A 21303-nucleotide genomic window follows, 5' to 3' on the forward strand; every position below is an offset into this window, starting at 1 on the left:
AATCTTGGCTTGGCTCCTTACCACAGTGCTGTTCATCAGAATGGTCACTGCAGTCAGGGTTATCATCACATTGAGGGTTGGGTTTCTTCAAGCAGCTCCCATCAGCACACCTGTATTTGAAAGCCCCACAAGGCACCCCTGGGAGGGGAAAGAGGAAGGGTTCCCTTTCTCTTTGTGGCCCAAATCAGACCCCATCGAGAGTATCGTGTTCTATTCTGGGAACTACTTTTTAGAAAAGACCTTTGGTAAGAGAGAATAATTCCAGAGGAAGGTGGCTAAGATGGTGGAAGGACTGGACGTTCTGCCATACAAAGACTGATCAAAAGAACCAAGGGAGTTTAGCCTTTTTTCCTCTCTTTCTATTTTGCATTTAAGTTTTAAATAAATAAATAACTCTTTTCCAGAGTTGGAAAGTACCTGGGGGTTTAGTTAGTCCTATCCATGCTTTAACAGAAAACCCTCTATGAGCTCCCCAAATGGCCATTCAGGTTCAAATCCTGGTTCTATAACAAGCTACCTCTCTGACTGTAGTCAAGCCATTTACCTCCCCTGGTCTCAGTTTCCTCATTTGTAAAATGAGAGGATTGGATTCATTGATCGCCATATTACTTTCTAGAATTAGGTCCTGTGATAATCTGCCTTTATTGCATCTTTCTCTGACCATCCACCTCCTCCTAACTTTTTTCTTTCTATTGATAGGATTACAATCTTTCCATTTTTGTTTTATATTTCCTTCTTCCTCAATTTCCATATCAGGTTAGATACCAAGTCCTAAAAATTCTACTTCCATATTTTGTCTTCTGTCTCCTCCCCTCCACTCTCCCTATAACTGCCTTAGAATGGGTTTTATCACAAAAGCCTCTTGGCACCTTCTATTTACAGCTACATAATCGTGGTTCTGATAAAGGACACTCCCTTGCTCCAAAACCTTCTCTAGCTCACTCATACTTGCTCATGATTATCATTTGTTTTCTTGAAGCTGGGTTTCATCTCCTCCCAGACTTTCATTTCCCTCTGCTTGAATCAGAACATTAGAATCTGAGATTTAGTGTAGCATACTGTAGTGGTTCTCAAACTTTTTGGTCTGACAACCCAAATATACTACTAAAAATTATTTAAGACCCCAAAGAGCTTTTGTTTATTTATATTGGTTATACCTATAGATATGTATTTTATTAGAAATGAAAATGATTCATCATGAAATTAGTTTTGACCTTGTAGACTCCTTAAAAGGCTCCTGAGGACCTCTGGGAGTTCTTCGATCACATTTTAAAAGCCATTAGTGTAGAGAATTTGGTGCTGGGCTAATTGCTAGGAAGGCCAGAGTTCAAGTCCTGTCTTGTAAACCCAATTCTGAGCTGTGGGACCCTAGGTAGGCAACAATTTTATAAATTCTCAGTTTTTCTCTTTGTTGTGGGAAGAGGTTAGACCCACTGATGTGACTTGGGATTTATATTCCCATGAATTTTACAACCAGAAAAGACCTTTGAGATCTTCTAATTCAAGCTTATCATTTTTTAATAGAGAAGGAAACCCTATTTCTGGGGCAGTTATTCTAACCCTGAGTATGAGACAGTTAGTTGGCCCAGTGAATAAAGAGCTGGACCTGAAGGAGGAAGACCAAGGGAAGGAAGAATGGAAGGATCATTAAGCTCTGCCAATCTGCCAGGCACTGTTCTAAGCACTTTACAAATATTAGTACCTCATTTAATGCTCACAACAATCCTGCCAGGCAGGTATTATCATCACCCCATTTTAAAGACCAGGAAACTGAGGCTGACAGAGGATGTCTTGTCTAGAGTCACACAGCTAGTACCTAAGGCTAGATTTGAGTTCAGGTTTTTGTAACTCCACCATTCAACCCACCATACGTCCATTTGCTTATCCAAATCCTTCCTTTTCTTCACTGTCCATTTCAAATCCTGCCTTCCTTGATTACCTTCAGCCCATGATGATTTATGTCTCTTTCAGCCCCTCCATACCACTGTTGGTATGAAGCTCACACACATTTGTCTCACATTGATTCTCTGTTTTTATGCTTCACCTCCTAGACTAGACTAGAAGCTTCCTGAAGGCAAATAGCAAAATGATCTCGGTACTCCTGTTTGGCATCGAATACTCAGGACAGGGCCTACACAACAAATGAATAAAATGTATGAATGAATGAATTTCGGGGATGGCTAGCCTTACCTTCAAAACACTGCCTTTCATCACTCCCATTGATACAGTCCAGATGTTGGTCGCAGACCTTGGGCAGATGGATGCACGTGCTATCCTCCTCACACTGGAAGGTGGATGGGCACACTGGCCGGCAAAGAACAGAACGAAATCAAGTATCAGCAGAGAAATCATTCGAGGTCTCTGCAGACCATTTCCACAGGTTCTTCTTCTTCCTAGTCTCACTGGTATTATTTCTAGTATTCAAGGATAATGAGCAGACTTTCTTCTTGGGGGAGGAGGAGAGAGGAGGCAGTGTATTGGGGGACCTCGATTTTAGTTATGGTCCTACTGTTGCCAAGCTGTGTGCTCAAGTCCACTGCTCTCTGGGTAAAAATATCAGGATCCCCTTCGTCATCCAACAGAAGGTGCAGGGACAACTCATTGGGGATGGATTTAAGCAGGTCTCTAATATAAGAATGAACTTTGTTGTCCTCCCAGATCCATCATTTAGTCTCTACTTGGAATATTTTGAATTGTTCTCTGGAGGAAGAGCCTCAAAGAACCAAAAGTAGGTCTCTAAGATGGGTGATTTGAGCAGGATCCAAATGGAGAGGTACTAAGGCAGGGTGATGGGAATTTGGAGAGCTGGAAAAGGTGTTTTGGAAGTCTCAAGCCAAGTTTAGTTAGTCAGCTGTAATTTCTGCTTAGGGGAGGGAGTTGAGAAAGGAGGGATCATGGGAATGGGAATGTCTCACCACAGTTTCTCTCATCCAGGCCATTGGGGCAATCCTTGATCCCATCACAGACTGGCACACAGAGGCCATTCACTGTGCAGAGGAATTCTCCAGGACAGGCTAGAAAAACCCGTGGGAATAACAAGAGGAGAAAGAATAGTCATCATTGCGAGCTAAGCAGACACACAACTAAAAGCTTCCTGACTCCAAGATGCTCTATCCATTGTACTCTACTGCCTCTCTGATGATGATGATGAGCTCATGACTCATGATGATCCATTTGATGTCAATGATGTCATGGTGGGATGGTGGTGGTGGAATCTTGGATAGCAAAGTAAACAGCAAGTGATGAGACTGCTGGGGAAGCTGAGATGTTTGGATAGAAACTCTGAAACGTTGGCCATTTGGATTTTGGTGATACAACTGACTGGGTTGACCCCCTAACCAATGTGATGAAACAGCTCTCAGGAATAACAATAATTAACAATAGCTAATATTTATGCGGTGCTTTAAGGTATACAAAATACCTTATATAGTTGACTCTTCTAGCAACCCTGAGAGAAAGTGGATTAATAGCCCCATTTTATAGATGAAAAACTTGAGGCTGAGAGAAAATAACTTGATTCAGGTCACGATCTGAGGCAGAATTCAGACTCAGATCTTCTTGATTCTAGAAGTATATGGGGAGCCATAAGGGTTGCAGGGCGCCCCCCCCTTAAAAACCCCTAACACCGAAGAAGGTAGAATGAGAATCTCTCTTCTGTGCTCTGGAACCACAAGAAGGTGAGATCCATCAGAACAGATCAGAAATGAGGTTTTCAAAGCCCCTAAGCCACATTTAGTTAAGTAATTTTAATTCCTACTAGGAGAGGAAGTTGGGAAGGGGAGAAAACATGAGGTGTTAATCCCAGTGTCTGGAAATGTTGTGGGACACATGGTCCTGACCTCTAAAATGATCAAATAATGGGAAAAAATATGAAACGGAATGACATCACCATTGGTCAATGGAAAAAATATGAAACGGACTGACATCACCATTGGTCAATGGAAAAAATATGAAACAGACTGACATCACCATTGGTCTATAGTCTGTTTATTTGGGGAGGTTCATAGTCATGTACATCTATGACTTGAAAGTTGACCATAATCCCATTGAAGTTGATATTTTAATAATGGAGGGATCTGGTATATACCTTGACTTACTGGGGAGAAGGAGTCAGGGCCCATAGATACCTAACCTCCAGTACTGCAAGGAAACACAACTTTAAACCTGTGGGGCTCATCCCCCTCCATCAATGAAGAATAGAACTCTTCTATCTATGCTGTTATAAAAGGTCTTGAGAGTTTCTGGGGTCAGAAGAAATCCCTCAACTTCCTGGTGATGAGCCCTTGAATTTAGCCAGGTTGTTCCTTAGATAAAAGACATAATTTATCTGGAGCCCATATTTGGCACTTCCAATTTGGAATTGTTAAAATTAGGGCTTCAAGATACTGGAAGAAGACAGCAGGTTAGAAACTCCTATTATTTGCTAGATAAATCACCCTACTGTTGAGCAAATGGCCACACTCTTTCCACTCTTGCTTTCATCTTTGAGCACAAACACACGAGAATGCATGCTCCCCATACTCACGATCCGACTGGTTATATAAACTGTAGTGAGCCTGCACACCAGGGCCCGTGAGGGAGATTTGAGAGGTAAAATTGATGGTTATGCCAGCTGAGGTCACCACGGGGATTCTCTCAGCATAGGCTTGTAGGGTCCGAAGGCCACATAACCTGGAGAGGAGAAAGAAGAGGGTCAGAGCAGGGAAGAGGAATACTCTAATTTAATGAAAAAATTTCACACACATATTAAAATCACCGGCTATAAGCAAGGCCCCATGGAGCAGACATGACCCTTTTCCACATCAAGCTCTTTTCTCCTCAGGCCCCAAAATAGGAAAACTGGTTGGTTAAATGAGTGAATTGGATTCCCCCAGAGATAAGCCCACTTTCTAATTTCCCCATGTCTTTCCTGAAATGTGGTACCACTTCTAATCTATGAAATGGACACTTTAAAGGTTGCAAAGTGCTTTATTTATGAGTTCTGATCAATGCAGGGCAGGGTAGCCTGTCACCTCTTTAGTCTACCGGGAGAGATAATATATGTACATATAATTATGTACAAGACATGGAAAAATCAAATACAAGATAATTTTGGAGGAAAAGGAACAAGAACAGTTTCTCCTCAGGCTCTCTACTCTACTCTTGAAATGGCTCCTCATTTATGTGCTTAGAAAATTCTCAAATCTCTCCCCCTTCAGGATATATTTCCTGATTACCTACATCCCACTCTTAATTGGAAATTCTCCAATTACATACTTTAGCATGAAAACCATATCTTGTTTCATCTAGTAAGATATGTGTGAATGACAACACACACAGAGAGACAGAGACAGAGAAACAGAGATAAAGTCAGAGACAGAAAGACAGACACAGAGACAGAGATAGAGTGACACAGAGAGACAAAGAGACAGACACAGAGCAAGAGAAAGGAGACAGAGAGACATTGTTTTTATCTAGTAAGATATGTGTGAATGACAACACACACACAGAGACAGAGACAGAGAAACAGAGATAAAGTCAGAGACAGAAAGACAGACACAGAGACAGAGATAGAGTGACACAGAGAGACAAAGATACAGACACAGAGCAAGAGACAGGAGACAGAGAGACATTGTTTTATCTAGTAAGATATGTGTGAATGACAACACACACATAGAGACAGAGACAGAGAAACAGAGATAAAGTCAGAGACAGAAAGACAGACACAGAGACAGAGATAGAGTGACACAGAGAGACAAAGATACAGACACAGAGCAACAGAGACAGGAGACAGAGACAGACATAGACACCGACACACATAAACACTGACAGACAAGGAAAATCACAAAGAGACAGATACAGAGGGAGAGTTTTGTCTTTCTAGTCTAACTGGAAACTCCTGGAGGGCAGAGACATTTTCTTATATATTTTTCTTTACCAATTCCCCAGCCTTAGCATCCAATAAGGGATGGGGGCTAATGCAAGTAGTCAATATATACTTATGAAAAGTGGAGGCACATTGAACAAACCACCCAATCAATCCAACACTCTCACCCAAGCCAAAGTAACAAGAACCAGATAACTATCAAGTGAGAGCATGTCTACTAAATCATTCACTTACTCACTCAACCAACCAGAGGCATTAATTAAACTAGGTTGAATAGCCATTTAGTTGATCAAATAGTGAAGGAGCAGAAAGGACTTCACACCATTCAATGAAATGAAATGATGCTGATGGTTATTAACATTTTAATGCTCTAAGCAAAGAAAAGGAATAGAACCTACAGGAAATGCTTTGGGATAAGTTAAGGAGTCTCGGTTTTGTCCTGCGAGACTTTGATAAAATAATTAGCCAGTTGAGAGCTTTCATTTATTTCTATGCCCAGGAACAGCAGTACTTCCCATCAGGCCTAGAGAGGGAATCATTGAGAGAAGGAAGTTGGAAGAGCCAACCTCTGGACTCTTCCCACTCTTCAAGCCTTCCATGACCCAGCATGGACCCCACTCATTCCTTAGCTTATAGAGCACATTATTTAATTATTGACTTTGGTCAGGTGGTTTCTTAACCTATAGTCTTCCCCAGTGATAATTGCTGCCTGTGAGAAGGAGCCACTGTTCCTAAAAGGAGTAGTAATTAGCTCATCCCTGATGGAGGGAGGTCATTCAGTTAATCACCATGACCTTGATGGGAAGGAAAGTAGATTCCTGGAACTCTAGACTGCTAAATATTACCTCCGTATGGAAAAGTCTGGGACTTCTATTTCTTTCACTAAGAGAAGAACTGGGAAAAATAACTTGCTTTCTCCCCTCCCTCCCTCCCTCCCTCCCTCCCTCCTTCCCTCTTTCTTTCTTTTTCTTTCTTTCTTTCTTTCTTTCTTTCTTTCTTTCTTTCTTTCTTTCTTTCTTTCTTTCTTTCTTTCTTTCTTTCTTTCTTTCTTTCTTTCTTTCTTTCTTTCTTTCTTTCTTTCTTTCTTTTTCTTTCTTTCTTTCTTTCTTTCTTTCTTTCTTTCTTTCTTTCTTTCTTCTTTCTTTCTTTCTTCTTTCTTTCTTTCTTCTTTCTTTCTTTCTTTCTTTCTTCTTCTTTCTTTCTTTCTTTCTTTCTTCTTCCTTCCTTCCTTCCTTCCTTCCTTCCTTCCTTCCTTCCTTCTTCCTTCCTTCCTTCCTTCTTCCTTTCTTTCTTTCTTTCTTCCTTTCTTTCTTCCTTCCTTCCTTCCTTCCTTCCTTCCTTCCTTCCTTCCTTCCTTCTTCCTTCCTTCCTTCCTTCCTTCTCCTTCCTTCTTTCTTTCTTTCTTTCTTTCTTTCTTTCTTTCTTTCTTTCTTCTTTCTTTCTTTCTTTCTTTCTTTCTTTCTTTCTTTCTTTCTTTCTTTCTTCCTTCCTTCCTTCCTTCCTTCCTTCCTCCTTCCTTCCTTCCTTCCTTCCTCCTTCCTTCCTTTCTTTCTTTCTTTCTTTCTTTCTTTCTTTCTTTCTTTCTTTCTTTCTTTTCTTTCTTTCTTTCTTTCTTCTTTCTTTCTTTCTTCTTTCTTTCTTTCTTTCTTTCTTTCTTTCTTTCTTTCTTTCTTTCTTTCTTTCTTTCTTTCTTTCTTTCCTTTCTTTCTTTCTTTCCTTTCCTTTTTTAGAGCTTTTTATTTACAAGATATATGCACAGATAATTTTTCAGCATTGACAATTGTAAAACCTTTTGTTCAACTTTTCCTCTCCTTCCCCCCACTTTCTCCCCCAGATGGCAGATTGACCAATACATTTTAAATATGAATAATTCATTTCTTTCTGGGTTCTCCCATTCCTGGATTATTATACCTCTCTCTTGACCTAAAACTAATATATAGAAGTTATAAGGAGACATATTTCAACTTCAAAGAAATAATAGTTTCCCAAGGATTAGAGCTGTCCAAAAATATGGGCAATCTTGAAAAATAGTGAGTTGGTTATCAAACTGTGCATACCCTTTGATCCAGCAGTGCTACTATTGGGCTTATATCCCAAGGAACTACTAAAGAAGGGAAAGGGACCTGTAAGTGCCAAAATGTTTGTGGCAGCCCTTTTCATAGTGGCTAGAAGCTGGAAGATGAATGGATGTCCATCAATTGGAGAATGGTTGGGTAAATTATGGTTTATGAAGGTTATGGAATATTATTGTTCTGTAAGAAATGACCAGCAGGAGGAATACAGAGAGGCCTGGAGAGACTTACAGGAATTGATCATGAGTGAAACGAGCAGAACTAGGAGATCATTATACACTTCAACAATGATACTGTACGAGGATGTATTCTGATGGAAGTGGATATCTTCAACATAGAGAAGAGCTAATCCAATTCCAATTGATCAATGATGGACAGAATCAGCTACACCCAGAGAAGGAACACTGGGAAATGAGTGTAAACTGTGAGCATTGTTTTTTTGTTTTTGTTTTTCTTCCCAGATTATTTTTACCTCTGGAATACAATTCTTCTTTGCAACAACAACAACAACAAAATTCGGTCTGCACATATATATTGTATCTAGCATATACTATAACATTTAATATGTATGGGACTGCCTGCCATCTCAGGGAGGGGGTGGAGGGAAAGGAGGGGAAATTCGGAACAGAAGAGAGTACAAGGGATAATGTAAAAAATTACCTATGCATATGTACTGTCAAAAATGTTATAATTATAAAATTAATAAAAAAATAGTGAGTTCCCTGTCACTGGGGTTTTTTTGTTCAGGACATATGGGGAGACTTGTTAGGGGATGCTACAAAGGGGATTCAGTTTCAGGTCAGGGTTGGGAAAGAAATTGGGGATCTTTTTGATTCTAATTCCCCGGACATGATTGCCAGGGTAGGGCAATCAAAGGGCTACTTTGGGAGGTAATGAGTTTCCTATCCCTAAATTTCTTCAAGTAGTGGTTGCAGGGAGTTTACAGCTTCAGTTAAGGCTTGGACTCAAAGAATTTTGAACTATTAGGCCTTTATTCAATGATCTATACTTTATGTAGTTGGAAAAGTGACATGTTCTAGGGACCTAAAAGCCCTGGAAAAGCATAATGTATTGGTAGGAAGAGCACTGATTGGGAGTAAAGAGTCTTGGATTCTAGTCTCATCACCACGTACTCACTGAAGGAATTAGAAAAATTATTCACTTCCTCTGAACTTCAGTATCTAAGATCTACAAGATGAGGAGGCTGAACAGATGAGGATCAGAGACAGGGTAGCAAATCAGATCATTGAATTTCGAGTCTAGGGATTTGGGTTCAAATCTCAGCTCTGCCACTTACTCCATGTACAATTTTGAGCAATTCATTTCCCCCTTTTATGAAAAGAGAAATCTGGATTAGAGCCCAAGAGACACTGTGGTATATGCCAAAAAGTTTTCATTTTCCAGAGAAGAAACTGAGTCTCTGAAAGGATTAGAGGCTTGCACAAAAACACAAGGCAGTAAGAGACACAATTGTGACCTGAAGCTGGTTCCCTGAACCTCAAATCTGCTTTTCTTGGGAATCAAAAGACTTACACCCCCAACTTTGCCATTTATTAGCTTGTGATCTCAGTCCACCCATTTCTTCTCTCTAGAACTCAGTTTCCCCTATAAACATCTTTATGACGTTAGGAGTCCTCTCAAGTTATAATTTTGCAATCCCATTCCCAGTTTTCAGAGGCTCTTCCTGGCACTAGCATCCCATGGCTTAAGTTTCAGCACTTATACTGCCTGGGTACCACCACTGGGGGGCAACCCTGAGAAAGTCTTCAAAGAGAAGAGTTCATCCCTGTCTCAGCAACTAGGGAAAGGAGGGGCTGTTAGTCATTTAAAATTTTTCTTTTTTGAGGAGTCTATCATTCTTTTTTGGGGGGCCTATTATTATTTTTGGAAATCTATTATTCTTAATAAATATTTCTTTTTGGGGGGATCTGGGATTTCACTCAGTGAGTTCAGCACTTGATCTAACACTGGCAGTCTTGGTTTTCTGAGACACTAATATAATGAAGTGACTTTTCCAGTGTCATACAAACAGAATTCAACATGGTAGGGTGGATAGAACTCTGGACATGGAGTCAGGAACACCTAGTTTGGAATCATTCCTCAAAGGTTTACTATCTTTAGGACCCCGAGATTAATGTGAGGGGGTTTAGTTTTGATATCTCCTAAAGCAATGGTGTCATTCTCAAACAGAAATGGGAACCTGGGAAGCTAGGTAGTGCAAGTGGCTAGAGCAAGTGGCTAGTCTTGAAGTCAGGAGTGTTCAAATCTAGCTTCAAACACTTACTAGTTGTGTGATCCTGGGCAAGTCACTTAATTCTGATTGCCTCCAAAGGAAAAAAAAAAAGACCACTGAATTGTACATAAGCATCCCTATGTATCACATTTTAATTTAATTTTAAAATGTAATATATTTTTTTATTTATTTTGCTGAGGCAATTGGGGTTAAGTGACTTGCCCAGGGTCACACAGCCAGGAAGTGTTAAGTCTCTGAGACCAGATTTGAACTCAGGTCCTCCTGACACCTGGGCTGGTACTCTATCCACTGCACCACCTAGCTACCCCCTACAATATATTATTTATATTGTATTTTATTTATTTCATTACACATTTTCCAATTACATTTTAATTTGGTTCTGGCCTCCTATGAAAGAGTTGTACATCTCACAAAGCCCATGGGCCATACATTTTGACACCTCTGTACTTTCCAACCCCAAATCTCTCATCTGATATACAACATGCTCTGGTTCACAGAAAAAAAAAGATTTAAACTTAGATTTTTCTTATCTCCTTATACAGTTAATTCTCTAATTATTAGACTAAGTACCAAATGAGTAGAGCAGTAATTTAAACCCAGACAATCATGTATTTTCAACTCAGAAGCCCATAGTGGTCTGTGAGGGGAGTTTTGACACAGGATTTAGCTGTGATAGAAAGTGATAGAGTGATTGAAATGGGAAGTTCAAGAGTCCTAAGGACTAAGAATCTCATTTCTTTTTTTCCCCCTGAGGCTGGGGTTAAGTGACTTGCCCAGGGTCACACAGCTAGGAAGTGTTAAGTGTCTGAGATCACATTTGAACTCAGGTCCTCCTGAATTCAAGGCTGGTGCTCTATCCACTTCACCATCTAGCTGCCCCTAAGAATCTCATTTCTAATTTCCACAGGATCTAGGAAGGAACTGGCAAGTGCAGCTGAAAATACACCTGGAAACTAAAGTTCCAGTCCTGGAACCACCATTCAATTCAATTCATCCCCCCTGCCCCAATCACATTTTAATCTCTTTATATGTGTTAGGATAAGGCACAGTACAATACAAGCTCCTGTTCTCACAAGTTTACACTCATCTTGGGGTAAGGTGCAAGGCTACAACTTTGTTCATCCTTAACCAGTTTTCAGACTTCAAAAAGAAATTTTCTTCTCTGAGACTCAGTCTCTTCATCTTTGAAAAGGGATAACAATACAATTCCCTGGCTACTTTGGAGGTTTTCTCTAAGGATTAAATGAGAGGAAAAGGATATGCAAGGATTTTGTAAACACTAAAGGCCTACGGAGATGGTCACTACTAGAGAGACTGGACTTCAGTTTCCTTATTAGCAAGAGGATGAAATTGAACTAGATGGCTTCTGAAATCTCTTATCTAGAGCTAGGATTCCAGGATCCCTTTAAAAAACTGATAAGTGATGGTCTGTATGAACAAAGTAATTTTTCATACCAGAAAGCTTTCTACGTGGATAAAATCATGTGTGTGTGTATTAATGTATAATTATAATTAGTGTATTAATGTGTGTGACTATTAATGTATATAAACATACATGTATATCTATATTATATATATCTTTTTATATATAATATATTTTTACATATATAAATTATATATACATATTTACATTATATATATATATATATATACATACATATCTATATAAACACAGATATGTGGGGACATGCAAGCCAACTAGTGAAAGCAGCAACATCTTGAGGGAAAGACAGGAGACATGTCAGGAGGACACAGCCCTGTCACCACTTCAACCTGTGCAGGTGGACACAGCCTGGGGTCCTGAGTTCAAATGTGCTGAGAATAACAGCTACCCTAAGCATAGTATCCCAGGAGTAGCAGTGCCCCCAGATGACCAGTTCTGCTTCTAGTCTTGCCTCTAAAGCTACTATCTAGGAAGCTTCCAAACACAGAACAACTCCTGCTGATGAACAGGTAAGCTCCAGAGCCCCAGGAATAGCTTTTCATTCCATGTTTTTAATTTTTGCTTTTTGCTTTATAACCCAAGGATTTGCATTTAAGAAACAATAAATGCTCCTTCCCTTTTTCTTTTTTTTCCTCCTTTACTTTTTTCTTTTTTCCTTCATTCCTTCTTTTCTCTCTCTTTTGTCTCTCCCTCCCTTTTTTCTTCCTTCCTTTCTTCCTTTCTTCCTTTCTTCCTTCCTCCCTTCCCCTCTTCCTCCCTCCTTTCCTCCTTGCCTTTCTTTCTTTCTTTCTTTCTTTCTTTCTTTCTTTCTTTCTTTCTTTCTTTCTTTCTTTCTTTCTTTCTTTCTTTCTTTCTTTCTTTCTTTCTTTCTTTCTTTCTTTCTTTCTTTCTTTCTTTCTTTCTTTCTTTCTTTCTTCCTTCCTTCCTTCCTTCCTTCCTTCCTTCCTTCCTTCCTTCCTTCCTCCCTTCCCCTCTTCTTCCCTCCTTTCCTCCTTCCTTTCCCCTCCTTCCCTTTCCTCCCTCCTTTCCTCCTTCCCTTTCTTTCCTCCTTCCCTTTCTTTCTTTCTTTCTTTCTTTCTTTCTTTCTTTCTTTCTTTCTTTCTTTCTTTCTTTCTTTCTTTCTTTCTTTCTTTCTTTCTTTCTTTCTTTCTTTCTTTCTTTCTTTCTTCCTTCCTTCCTTCCTTCCTTCCTTCCTTCCTTCCTTCCTTCCTTCCTTCCTTCCTTCCTTTCTTTCTTTCTTTCTTTCTTTCTTTCTTTCTTTCTTTCTTTCTTTCTTTCTTTCTTTCTTTCTTTCTTTCTTTCTTTCTTTCTTTCTTTCTTTCTTTCTTTCTTTCTTTCTTTCTTTCTTTCTTTCTTTCTTTCTTTCTTTTTTCTTTCTTTCTTTTTTGTTTCTTTCTTCCTTTTTCTTCCTTCCTTCCTTTCTTCCTTTCTTTTCTTTCTTTTTCCTTTCCTTTGTCCCTCTCTCCTTCCCTCCTTTCCTTTTCCCTTTCCTTTTTTCTTCCCTCTCTCCCTCATTTCTTTCCTTCTTCTCTCCTTCCCTTTCTCTTTTTCTCTCTTCCATTACTCACTAATTCATTCAATTTTTCATATTGCCTTAGAGAAAGGAAGCCCATTGTAATTCCTTTTATTTCATTCTTTGGGTATCCTCAGTAAGTTAATAGTCAAAAAATCAATAAACATTTACGAAGCACCTACTATGTGCCAGATACCGTGTTAAGGGCTGGAGATACAAAGAAAGGGAGGGTGAAGTCACTACCGTCAAAGAGCTTCCAGCCTAATGGGAGAGATAACTTGTAAACAATTATGACAACATAAACAAATGAGATTCACACAAGATAGAAAAGAGGTGATTCATAGCAGAGAAGCAACTTGAGAAAGGCTTCATGCAGAAGATGGGATTTTAACTGGGACTTGAAGGAAGCCCGTGAGGGTAGAGATAGAGATGTGGTGAGGGACAGCCCATGTATCTGGAGTTAGAAGATGAAGTATCTTGTGAGAAGAACAACAAGGAAACCGGATGGGCTAATCCACAAGGAGAACAAAGTGAAGAATCCTGGGAAGGTGTGTGCAGGAGATGGGGAGCAAGTCATGATCCAGAGGAGGAGCTTAAGAAATGCTCCTGGAATGAGAACCTGGGAAGGTCTGGATTCTGGGCTTAGGAGAGAACTTTCCATCCTTCAGCTTGCCTTCGTGAGTGAGTACCCACCCTGAGTGGAAAGATTGGAGTAGAACACAGGTAGAAAGGAGAGGAAAAAAAAAACAAAGGAAGAGGAAGCTGGTCAGAGGGGTTTTCTTGGAAATGGGGAGGGCTGGGGAAGTGGTGAGAGTGAAAGTGAATTTCAGCTAGATGAAGGAAGAAAAGAACCCAAGCTGGGGAAATTCTCACAAGAGTTCCTAGTCTAAACCATTCCCAGTCTGCCCTACTCTGTTCTACATGCTTGGTCTGAGCAGGAGAATAGGAGGGGCAGAGATGGGACTGAATTCTGGAAGGAATCTTGGCAATAATCTAATCCAACCTCCTCCTTTTAAAGATAGCAGGGAGAAGGGGGTGGTAGTAATTCAAAGACATCAAGTGACTTACCCAATGTCACAAGATAGAAAGCAGTAAATCAGAATTTGAACCCAAAACCTGGATTTCCAAACCCAGAACCTTTTCCAGTAGATCATAATTAATTTCCCTGAGTTCCTTGGATACTGGAAGAGGGGGAAACAAGATCAAAAAAGTCTATTTTTTTCCCTCTTTTAAAATGCATGCTCTTCGAGGTAGAGAGTAGGACTTGTTTTTTTTCTTTATATTTCTAGCCCCCCTATCTTAATATGGTTCTTGGTACATAGTAGGAACTATATAAAGGTTTGCTGATTTGGAAATTATGCAAATACTAGAAACTATCCAGTTATAGAGTGTTGGCCCATCAGTAAGAAGGACCTGTGTGCAAATTTAGTGTCAGACATTTACTACCTGGGTGACCTGGGAAAGTCACTTACCTCCGTTTACCTCAGTTTTCTTATCTGTAAAATGAGTTGAAAAAAGACATAGTAATGTCCTTCCAGCACTTTTGCCAAGAAAACCCCAACTGGAACCACAAAGAAACAATTCAACAACAACAAAGTGACTAAAATAGTGAGTCCTTTGTTCTAGAGATCCCACTGCTGAGGATACACCTCAAGAAGGTCATTAATGAAAAGGGAGTCTCTGTATACAAGATATTTAGAATATCATTTTGAGAGGCAAAGAATTGGAAACAAAGTAGATTCCCATCACTTGGAGAACGGCTAAAGAAATTGGGATACATGAATGTAACATAGAATTACTTTGTTATAACAAATAAGACAGGAAGAATATGAAGAAACATTGAAAACTTTTCTAGGAATTAACTAAGAGTGGAATAAACAAAGCCAGAAAGAAAACCATTAGGTACAATGACCATAACAATGTCAGTGGAAAAAATCAAACTTCACAAAACATTCGAAATGGGATATCACAAAATCATCAAGATTTGGCCCCAAAGAAGAGGTGTGAGAAGATAACGCCTCCTACAAGCTCTTTCACTAAAGTGGGCGTTCATGGTTTTTGCGGATTGTTTTTTTCTCTTCTTCCTCTGTCTCTGTCTCTCCCCTCCTCCCCCTCTTCTGTCCTCTCTGTCTGTCTCTGTTACTCTGTCTCTCCATCTCTGTCTCTGTTTGTCTCTCTCCCCTCTCCTCTGTTTGTCTGTTTGCTTCTCTCTGTTTCTCTCTGTTTCTCTCTCTCTCTCTCTCTCTCTCTCTCTCTCTCTCTCTCTCTCTCTCTCTCTCTCAATCTCTGTCTCTCTCTCTGTCTCTCTCTCTGTCTCTGTCTCTCTGTCTCTCTGTCTCTCTCTGTCTCTCTCTCTCTTTCTCTCTCTCATTTACATAGGCCTTTAAGGTTGATAAAAGACTTTACAAACCTTATTTCATTTCATCCTAATAATGATCCTGGGAGGAAGGAGCTATCATTATCCCCATTTTATTTTATTTTGCTTCATTGATGATTGTCCTTTATTCTTTTTCTTTCTTTTTAATAATCTCCATTTTATAGATGAAGAAATTTAGGTAGGAAAGGGTTAAGTGTTTTGCCTCAGGTCAGAAGTAACAATTGCCTGGTTATCTTGGCCAGCTCCCAGTCTCCAAATGAGGCACAATGTATTTATAAGATCATTTTTCTTTGCATTCAGTGGAAGGGATGTTATGTGATCTTTCTTGAATTTCTAGATTGAAGAGTCCCAAAGTTAGAAAGGCCCTTTGGGTTGGAGTTGAAAAAAGGGAAGATCAAATTATTTTTGTCATTCTTTTTCCTTTTATTTTCCCATATGCCTTCTAGCATCATTTAATTGTAAGATATTGGACTGACTGTAAGCTTCATAAAAGCAGAAACTCTTTTTTTTTAATCTAGGTACTCTTAACATATAGAATTATGCCTTGAATACAATAATATTATTTAACAAGTGCTTATTAGATTGAGGGAAAATATTAGAAATAGTACAAATAGTAAAACATTTTCATCTCATACTTGGGAAAACCAAGGCTCAGAGAGTCAGAGATGTTTGCCTGAGATCACATAGCCTGGAAACGAGAGATTTAATGTTAAAAAAAAAAAAAAGCTGTAGACCCAATATCACTGGGTGGTACTTGGTGCCAGGGATCATAGAACCATAGGACCCAAGGCTGAAAAACACCTTAGAGGTCATTGAGTTCAATACCCTCTTTATACAAATGAAGAAACTGAGTCACAGAGAGCTTGAAGTGAATTGGTCAGGAGGTGTTATTTGAACCCAGGGCTACCCGATTCCAAGTCTATAACTCTATTGTTTATTCAATACTACATCTAAAGAGATGAGTCTGCTGGCTTGCTGGGAAGGTTCCCTTGAGGGAGGTCAGAGCCCCAGATATTTTCTGAACTCTCTTCCACTCTTCAGGGTCTGCCATATCAGATTCATCATTGAAGTCAGGCGGGAAACACCCAGATCATGATACCCAGAAATATGACGAGGGTGAGACTGCTCTACCAAGAATGGTATAAAATGGAGACTTCCAGGGTGAGAGTGGGTGGGACGGGAGGAGGAAGGAACTGGGGAAATCTAGGGTTCTGTAATCAGAAAAGGCCAAGCAGAAAACAAAATAATATTCTTTTGTGTTCCAGCTTTAGGGTCAGATACACGGCCGCGGGCAAAGTAGGGGCAGCCTAGGTCTGCTCATTTAAGCGGCACCAGATAAGCCCTTCCCTGCTACCCAAAGATCGTAGGATATGAAGATTTTCAGTTGGGAGGGACCTTTCTGATACTTTATCTTATAGATGAAGCAACCAGGCCCCCAGAGAGGAAGTTACTTGTCTACAGTTAAGTTGTATCAGAGTAAGAATTCAAATCCACATCTTTTGATTCCAAAGTCCCAGTATTCCTCCAATATATGTTATATTTATATAATTTTAAATAATATTTTTATAATATAATAATATAATTTTATAATATTATATATATATTATAATAGTAAATCAAAAAGATGTATTTGAAAGTCTTAGATCAGAGGGATGGAAGCACAAATTATGGTAAGGGAAAAGTTGTCTTTGAGTATTTAAAGAGCTGCCATGAAAGGACAATCAAGACTTGCTTGCCATGGTGCCAGTAAGACCAGGAATTGTGGGAATAAGTGGCAAAGAGGCAGATTTCAGGTCAGAAAAAAACTTTCAGACAAACTATGAGTCTCCAAAATGCAGTAGACTGCCAAAAGAAACCACAAGACCTGGAAAATTGAACTGTTGAGTTCATTCTCTCAGAAGTTAAGTGACTTTCCAACAATCATATAGGTAGAATTTGAACTCAGGCCCTCTACTGATAGAACCATTTCTCATATATTTAGGTATAACAACAATGATGATAATAAATAATAATAGCCTACATTTCTATAATCATGCATTCAATAAGTAATTATAAAGTGCCTACTATGTGGCAGGAATTATATTAAGTCCTGGGAAAATTAAAAAAAAAAAAAAGAAACTCCTTTTGTCAAGGAGTTTACATTCAAATGGGCAGACAGTAAATACATATATTAGAATATACAGAATACACAATTATATACATGTATATACATATACATACATATATATCAAAGTGTTTTAAAGCAAAATGCTTTTGGAGGAAGAGTACTGGCAGTTGAGGGAACAAAAACGGCTTCATGTAGAAATCAGTGCTTGAGTTACGTCTTAAAAGAAGGGAGAATGGCAGAAAGGAGGGAGTGCATTCCCAGCATGGGACACAGCTAATGCAAAAGTATAGAGGTGGGAGATGGAATGGTATATGTGAGGAACCAAGAGAATGGTGGTATAGCAAACAAATACAGATAGGTAGAGAAAGAAATGTCCAATGAGATAGGAAAGATAGATCAGCACTAGGTCACGGGTTGCTTTGCAAGTTAGATTGAAGAAGCTCATATTTTATCTGAGAGAAAATAGGGAGCTACTCTTACATGGCCAGATCTGGAAAATTACTCTGGCAGTAGTGTACAGCAGGACTTCCTGAACTTTTTCCACTTGTGATCCTTTTTTGCCTGAGAAATTTTTACATGACCCCATGTGTATATATATATGTATATATATATACATATATGCATATATATACACACATATATATGTAATATGTATATAAATCAAACATTTACCAATAATAAATCATAATTTCATGACCCCCACATTTAATTATAAGACTCTAAACTGTGACCCACAGTTTAAGAAGCAGGGATGTATAGAATGGACTAGAGGGGTGAAAGACTTGTGATAATGAGAATAATTAGGAAACCAATTGTAATCATTTAGGTGAGAGGTGATGAAAACCTGAGTTAAAATGGTGGTTGTATAGTCAAAAGCATCATGGATGATGCTTGTTGGGGGAATTGTGGAGGGGATCCTTCTCAGTCCATTGGTTGAACCAGATGGCCTCTGAATTTCCTTTGAACTACAAGATTCTGGGATTCTCCAAAAAGGGCCTGGTTGTTCAGTCAAGGATGAAAATAGGTTTTGTTTTGTTTTGTTTTGTTTTTGTTTTTGTTTTTTAGTTTTTCTTGACTATATATATTTATCAAAAAAAATTTGCTTTTCTTTTTAAAATGAGGTAAGGGTAGGATGGATTAAAAAAAGATTTAGTAGCAAGGTGGAAGGATGCTATAGATGTGTGATATTCCATTTATTTTCAGAGGAAATCAATGTATTATTAGTTTTATCTATCTTTTGAACACTTTATCACAAAAAAAACTTTTTGGGAAATGGGAACAATCTATAAAAATGTCTGTAATGTGAAAAAAATCAATAAAAATTTTTTTAAAAGTAGATATATAAAAACTCCCTTTATTTTTAAACTTCCACATATCCCATTAATCAGCTTCCTTCTTTTCATTCCCCTGATTATAATGGATTTGGTAACATAAGGATATGATATATCAACTGCTGACAGAGCCATCCTGGAAGGCTAGATTTTCAAGCACAAGAGGAGGTACGTTGGTATGGGGAAAAGAACTCTGGACCTGGGGGACAGAAGAGTCCTGGGTTCGATTCCTATCTTAGTCCTTATCAGTTATCTGACTGTGGGTAAGTCACTTCCTTTTTGTAGAGCCACAGTTTCCTCACCTGCAAAATGGTGATCAATAATACTTAATGCTGACCTCAAAAGGATGTTGGAAAGTGCTTTGTAAACCTTAGAGTATTATTTTTTTATCATGAATTTTTAAGCTCAGAGTGATCAGTGTGACATGGTGGAAAAAAGAACTGCAGATACAACTCAGTCCCAGGCGTGAGGGAGAACTCTTATGTCAGCTATGTAAGCCACTTCCTTTAAGTCTCAGTTTCTTCATCTGCAAGGTGGGTGTAAAGAATGACAGCAACTCTATTTACTCTAAGGTGCTATTGAGAGGAAAGTATTTTTGTAAATCTTGAAGCCTCAGTATATTTGATGAATAAGAGATTTTTTTAAAAAATAGATAACTCTGATCTCATCAATGCCCTGCTCCAGAATCTTTGGTGGCTACCCATTGCTACCAAGATAAATCCCACACTTTTCACCCTGGCTTATAAGGAGAAAACAGTGCTTTGGAAAGAAAATAAAATTATCAGATAAACTAGGGTCAAATCCTGACTCTGCCATTTATCATTTCTGTCACTTTACCTGAATTTTCTTCCCCATAAAATGAGGAGATTGAACCAGATAGGCTTTGAGGTCCCTTTTAGATACAAATTTCTGATACTCTTACTTTAACCCATCTGTCCAACTTTGGCATCCACTCTGCCCTTTTCACTCTATCCAGAACCATGTAAGCTGCTCCCCAAATTCTCCTACCTCAATGACTTTAACCACATTATTATTCCCTCTGTCCAGGGTGCCATTCCTCTCCTTCTTGTCCCCTCCCTGCCATTTCTATTTGTCTCAATCCTCCATGTTCTTCCAAGCCTTCTTCCACAAAGTCCCCTTGATCTTTCTGTCCTTTAAGTTCCCCCATGCCTTCTTTGTGTTTCTCTTGTCAATTAATACACACTGATGCATTTCTTCTCTTATTTTCCTACTAGAAGAAGAGATCCTTGTGGAGAGGGACCATATTCTTTTCATTTTTGTGACTTTTTAGGTACCTAGCACAATACCGGGTACTCGGTGTTTAAAAATTTTGTTGAAAGAAAAACTGAATCAAGGAGTAGGACTGAGATCTATGAAGCAACGATATCACTTCCATGAGCACCACATGATGAAACGTCAAAGGAATGATTCAGACAGTGGCAGGATGGATAGTGGTCGAGAATGTTAAAATAGACCAAGGAGCAGCTAGGTGGTGCAATGGATATAGCATCAGTCCTGAAATCAGGAGGACCTGACTTCAAATCTGGCCTCAGACACTTAGCACTTCCTAGCTAGGCAAGTCATTTAATCCTAATTGCCTCAGAAAAAAGCAAAAAATAAAATAAAATAAAATAAAAATAAATCAAGTGAGAACTGGGAAGTGCCTTACTTAGAATAGGGAATGTCAGAGTTGGGAAATGCCTTAGAACAGGGGATGTCATGACTGAGAGAAGCATTAGAACATGTAATGACAGAACTTGGAGGTGCCTTAGAACAGGGGATATCAAAGCTAAGAAGCAACTTCGAACAGGAAATGCTGCAAAGGACCTCAGAATAGGGAATGAAGGTAGAAGAGAGCTTAGAATAGGAAATGTGTCACAACTGGGAAGGAACTTAGAATAGAAAATCAAAGTCAGGATTGGAAGGAACTTTGTTTTTTTTTTTTTTGTGACATCAAAAAGGTAAATAAAACTTTATTATGGTAACATGGCATAAAAAGATTAAGTTGAATACATCTGGGAACTGGGGGGAAATGATTGAACATAAATTAACTTATGCCAACCCTGACCAAATCCATGGTTTGTGGGAAGGATTCACTCTCATCTGCTTTGAGTGGGAGGTATTCAATTGTATAGACTTAAGAACTTTGGATTATTTGATCCACCTGTTTATTTGGCAGAGGCTATCACTGTCACTGAGACGGAGATCCATCAAATGTTGTAAAGCTATAATTAGAATCCAGGTCTCTGAAATGAATGGATATTGAACAGCAGGGGATGGAAGCAAGTGGGGACTTGGGATCCTAAGTAACATTAAGGTGCTGGGACTCCGGGATGGAC

The 21303-nt window shown here is 39.0% G+C and overlaps 1 protein-coding gene across 1 annotated transcript in view; it reads right to left on the reverse strand.

Moving 5' to 3' along the window:
- TMPRSS6 (transmembrane serine protease 6) overlaps window positions 1–21303 on the reverse strand; it is a 57609-nt gene that overhangs the window by 9424 nt on the left and 26882 nt on the right. The window contains exons 10-13 of the mRNA XM_074271606.1: window positions 4526–4671; window positions 2916–3014; window positions 2191–2304; window positions 22–138 (exon numbers count right to left, since the gene is read on the reverse strand). Coding sequence (XP_074127707.1) covers window positions 22–138; window positions 2191–2304; window positions 2916–3014; window positions 4526–4671 — 476 coding nt within the window. The remainder of the gene's footprint in view (window positions 1–21; window positions 139–2190; window positions 2305–2915; window positions 3015–4525; window positions 4672–21303) is intronic.

This window comes from Sminthopsis crassicaudata, chromosome 5 (genome assembly GCF_048593235.1).
Source record: "Sminthopsis crassicaudata isolate SCR6 chromosome 5, ASM4859323v1, whole genome shotgun sequence".
NCBI classification, from domain to species: domain Eukaryota; kingdom Metazoa; phylum Chordata; class Mammalia; order Dasyuromorphia; family Dasyuridae; genus Sminthopsis; species Sminthopsis crassicaudata.